A 5,317-nucleotide genomic window follows, 5' to 3' on the forward strand; every position below is an offset into this window, starting at 1 on the left:
ATTATGTGAGCCCTGTATGGTTATACTATATGAGCACTGTATGGTAGTATTATGTGAGCACTATATGGTAGTATTAGGTAATCACTGTATGACACTATACATTATCACCATGTGGCAGTATTATGATGACACTTATTAGGGTTGATGACAGTATTAGGGTTCGTTCACACGGAGTAAACGTGGCGCGCAATGCGCCGCATGTACAGGACGTTTGCGCATAAACGTGCGTAAACGCGGCGCTAACGCTACCGCAAACTTGCACCATCAAAATCGCATTGCGCGCCACGTTTACTCCATGTGATTGTAATGTGTTTAATGGGATTGTATTGTAAGCGGCTATCTCTATCTATCATTATAGTGGGATTCAGGGAGGGGTCTCCGGCCATGACCCCCCAATAACAGGATAAGGACAGTGCCAGGAGGAGCAGTCAGAGGGGCTTCTATTTAACCCTTTCTTCAGTATGTGGGAGATTGCTGACCTTGCAGAGCTTTGCCTACTATTCAGACTGTGCCATAGATGAGTATTGCGGTCAGTGCACCATCGCTTACTATAAATAGAGCTCCAGACGGAGGCCGCATATCAAGTGATGCATCGAGGAGACGTCGTACAGCGTGTAGCCTGCAGGTAGGGCGACAGTATTGTTATTATCTCTTAAAGGGACAGTAACCAAGAACTAGACTGAGGGCTGCAGGGAATCTGGTGCAGCCTCCATGGCCGGGGCAGTGTCAGAGTTACACACAGACAACACCTTCAGTCATAACAGGGTATGTAAGGGGTTAACCCGCCCTGCCGTCACTTACCAGAGTTGGAGGTCCCCCCACCCACGGTGAGGCCGCGGCAGGTCGTGGACCCGAGATGAGCGTCTTTCACTTGATGTCCCTGACACATGTCATGCCGATAGACTCGGACACGTAGTCGTACTGGTTACTGGAGGACATGGAGCGACCCCACGAAGAGCACTGCAGGTTGGAGCTCCTTTTCTTGAAGGAGGAGGTGAACCTGTAGAACTTCTTGTGGCGGTTCTTCAGGTACTCCCTGTAGTTTTTGGTGAGCAGGGTGTACAAGAAAGGGTTAATGCAGCTGTTGCTGTAGGTCAGGCAGGTGACCAGGTAGTTAATGCACTTTTGGGTTTGGGACGAGAGCGGGGGGGACATGTCATAAAGTCGTATCAGCTGCCAGATCCAGAAAGGCAAGAAGCAAGCCCAGAAGACGAGGACAATGCTGAAGATCATGATAAGCACCTTCTGTTTCGGGGACCTCTTGTTCTCCTTCTTATTGATAGGGTTCCTCTGGGATTCCAGGTAAGTCCTGGCCAACCTAGTGTAGAGGTAGCCGATGATCATACCTGGTGCCATGATGCTGGTACTGAAGAGTACCGTCAGGTAAGTCCTGTAGGCATCTTCGCTCCAAGTCGGGGCACACATTCTTTTCACCCCTTTTCCCTCAACTTCTCGGAGGGTCATCATGATCATCATGGGCAAGGTGAGAAGAAGAGACAGCACCCACACGGCGATGACCATGGACTTGCGATAGCTCTTGGACCTTCTGACCGTGTCCAGTGGTTTGGTGACCGCCATGTACCTCTCGGTACACATGACGGTAAGGGTGAAGATACTGGCGTGCATAGTAAAGAGGTCCAAACTTAGCAATATCCGGCACCCGATGTCCCCAAAGTACCAGTCTTTGACAAAAGAGGTGCAGACGATGAATGGGATGCTGGACAGGTAGAGGAGGTCCGCCAGGGCCAGGTTAATGATGGAGATGTACATGGATGCAGCGTATCTCATGGAGTGACACATGACCACCAAGGTGTAAACATTCCCCGCCATTCCAGCCACGTACATCAGAGACAGGATGGTGCCAAATGTCACCGTGATGATTAATTCCTCCATGCTGTACCCCCCACGAAGGTCCAGGTTGGAAAAGTTCCCCGGGCCGGAGGAGTTGGGCTCCATTTGAGTGTCAGTGCAGCCGGCCCGGGGAAAGGACCGTCTTGTGGAGAAGACTGAGGTTTCTCAATAGCTAGAAACTGCAAAGGAGAGGGAGCGAGAGGACGGGGAGGAGGGGGAGGAGGGAGGTGGTGACGACAGTTGTGCTCTCCCTCACTATCTTCTCCATCCTTCTCTATCTCCTGACTTTACAGATCCTTCCTTCCGTCCCTTCCATTGTGTCTGGCTCTGGATCCTGAAGGTTTTCCTTGTGTCTCTCCTTCCACCTCCCTCCTCCATGTTTGTCCTCGTCTCCTTTGGCTCTTGTCTTGTTCTTTCCCTCTTTTGCCTTCCAATTCTCTGTTTTTCTCTCTCCCAGTAACTTTTTGAATTGTTCCTTCTCCCCTTCTGTTGTCTACCGACCTGCAACTTTTTGGAATACAGAGGTGGCAGGGCTCAGCATTTGGCATGGTAGAACATTGGTGGTTGTCATGTGGGACCATCTGGATGTCCTCAGTCGGTAGCCTTGATATAGGGGGGTCCAGAGATAGCAGTGGCCCCTGCAGCCTTGTCCATGAGAAGGACAGTAAATGGCACGTGGTCCATGAGAAGGACAGTAAATGGCACGTGGTCCATGAGAAGGACAGTAAATGGCACGGGGTCCATGAGAAGGACAGTAAATGGCACGGGGTCCATGAGAAGGACAGTAAATGGCACGGGGTCCATGAGAAGGACAGTAAATGGCACGGGGTCCATGAGAAGGACAGTAAATGGCACAGGGTCCATGAGAAGGACAGTAAATGGCACAGGGTCCATGAGAAAGACAGTAAATGGCACAGGGTCCATGAGAAGGACAGTAAATGGCACGGGGTCCATGAGAAGGACAGTAAATGGCACGGGGTCCATGAGAAAGACAGTAAATGGCACAGGGTCCATGAGAAGGACAGTAAATGGCACGGGGTCCATGAGAAGGACAGTAAACGGCACGGAGTCCATGAGAAGGACAGTAAATGGCACGGGGTCCATGAGAAGGACAGTAAATGGCACGGGGTCCATGAGAAGGACAGTAAATGGCACGGGGTCCATGAGAAGGACAGTAAATGGCACAGGGTCCATGAGAAGGACAGTAAATGGCACAGGGTCCATGAGAAGGACAGTAAATGGCACGGGGTCCATGAGAAGGACAGTAAATGGCACGGGGTCCATGAGAAGGACAGTAAATGGCACAGGGTCCATGAGAAGGACAGTAAATGGCACGGGGTCCATGAGAAGGACAGTAAATGGCACGGGGTCCATGAGAAGGACAGTAAATGGCACGGGGTCCATGAGAAAGACAGTAAATGGCACGGGGTCCATGAGAAGGACAGTAAATGGCACGGGGTCCATGAGAAGGACAGTAAACGGCACGGAGTCCATGAGAAGGACAGTAAATGGCACGGGGTCCATGAGAAGGACAGTAAATGGCACGGGGTCCATGAGAAGGACAGTAAATGGCACGGGGTCCATGAGAAGGACAGTAAATGGCACAGGGTCCATGAGAAGGACAGTAAATGGCACAGGGTCCATGAGAAGGACAGTAAATGGCACGGGGTCCATGAGAAGGACAGTAAATGGCACGGGGTCCATGAGAAGGACAGTAAATGGCACAGGGTCCATGAGAAGGACAGTAAATGGCACAGGGTCCATGAGAAAGACAGTAAATGGCACAGGGTCCATGAGAAGGACAGTAAATGGCACGGAGTCCATGAGAAGGACAGTAAATGGCACGGGGTCCATGAGAAGGACAGTAAATGGCACGGGGTCCATGAGAAGGACAGTAAACGGCACGGAGTCCATGAGAAGGACAGTAAACGGCACGGGGTCCATGAGAAGGACAGTAAATGGCACGTGGTCCATGAGAAGGACAGTAAATGGCCCGGGTTTCCATGAGAAGGACAGTAAATGGCACGGGGTCCATGAGAAGGACAGTAAATGGCACGGGGTCCATGAGAAGGACAGTAAATGGCACGGGGTCCATGAGAAAGACAGTAAATGGCACAGGGTCCATGAGAAGGACAGTAAATGGCACGGGGTCCATGAGAAGGACAGTAAACGGCACGGAGTCCATGAGAAGGACAGTAAATGGCACGGGGTCCATGAGAAGGACAGTAAATGGCACGGGGTCCATGAGAAGGACAGTAAATGGCACGGGGTCCATGAGAAGGACAGTAAATGGCACGGGGTCCATGAGAAAGACAGTAAATGGCACAGGATCCATGAGAAGGACAGTAAATGGCACGGAGTCCATGAGAAGGACAGTAAATGGCACGGGGTCCGGATGCTTTTTGGGCCGGGAACATACACCTTTACCTTCAGCCAATTATTAAAGACACAACCGCAAGGAGTTAAAGGGGGTGTGCGACCAGACGGTTTGGGTCACCTGAATCATACAGTCATGTCTTTAGATATCGCTGTTTTTGTCAATATGCAAATAAGCTCTTTGCAGCGATGAATGTGTCATCGCTTACCTATTAGGAGCAATGGCAGCTTCTCGTTGCTCTAAAGAGCTCATTTACATATAAACAAAAACAGCAAACGGGGGCGGCGAATCACAAGGGGAAGACATTGATGGAGATTGATATGAGGGCTCCTGTGGACAGACCCCCTTTAGGTGACAAGCTTGCCATTGCTGCGCCCGGCTCCCCGATCCGAGGCTGTATAACACTGCATTTATTAGTCTTCATAAATGATCAGTGTCAGAATCCGGGCAGGAGGTCTCCATACCCCCCCTCCCCCACCTTCAGGGTTATTGTGGCATCTACATGAAGGTGTCTCCAGCCTCTCCTTGTATCTTCCAGGCTTCCGACCCTCATCAATCTCTGCTCACGTCACCGCACATCCTCTCTATGATAAATTATCGCCTTTACACTTTTCATGTCCTCACACTTTCTCACCTGCGACCCCCTCCCCCCTCCCCCAGCTTCTTCTTTTAACCTTTTCATTGCCGTCACATTTTATTGTCTCTGTCTAGAGCGACGCGGTGACTCTGTCCAGGCTGTAAATGTGCCGTACACTTCAGATAACGGGATGAATTCCCGACCAAACCCTCCCATACACGTATAGGTTTGTCTTAGCCGAGGATGCATGTGTCTTAATAGGGAATTGTATCACTTGTGAGTTGAATTGCAACATGCTTAACCCTTCTACTCCCAACAGTTACCATTGGGGCCAACTTATATTGATGTGAAAGGCCATCTATAGACTGAAGACCAGGTTGTCTTGAGTTGTATGTTGGAGAGATGGCCACCACCAATCATGCACAGACCTCTCCTTAATATTCACCGATACTGGACATACATCATTGTCTTATTACCCAACGGCAGGGTAACTGTGTAGAGCTTGGTGGTGC

General features: G+C 50.5%; 1 protein-coding gene across 1 annotated transcript; it reads right to left on the bottom strand.

Annotated features, from left to right (window-relative positions):
• Positions 1-831: 831 nt before the first annotated feature.
• On the bottom strand, positions 832-1,984 carry LOC142186764 (urotensin-2 receptor-like). The gene has a single exon (XM_075261353.1). It carries the CDS (start codon positions 1,954-1,956, stop codon positions 868-870), a length of 1,089 nt encoding a protein of 362 aa, XP_075117454.1. The 5' UTR covers positions 1,957-1,984; the 3' UTR covers positions 832-867.
• Positions 1,985-5,317: the final 3,333 nt, after the last annotated feature.

Source organism: Leptodactylus fuscus, unplaced genomic scaffold (genome assembly GCF_031893055.1).
Source record: "Leptodactylus fuscus isolate aLepFus1 unplaced genomic scaffold, aLepFus1.hap2 HAP2_SCAFFOLD_115, whole genome shotgun sequence".
Taxonomy (NCBI): domain Eukaryota; kingdom Metazoa; phylum Chordata; class Amphibia; order Anura; family Leptodactylidae; genus Leptodactylus; species Leptodactylus fuscus.

What these genes read in the sequence shown, in the direction of transcription:
- LOC142186764 (XM_075261353.1), bottom strand. Translation starts at nt 1,956, where the DNA reads ATGGAGCCCAACTCCTCCGGCCCGGGGAACTTTTCCAACCTGGACCTT.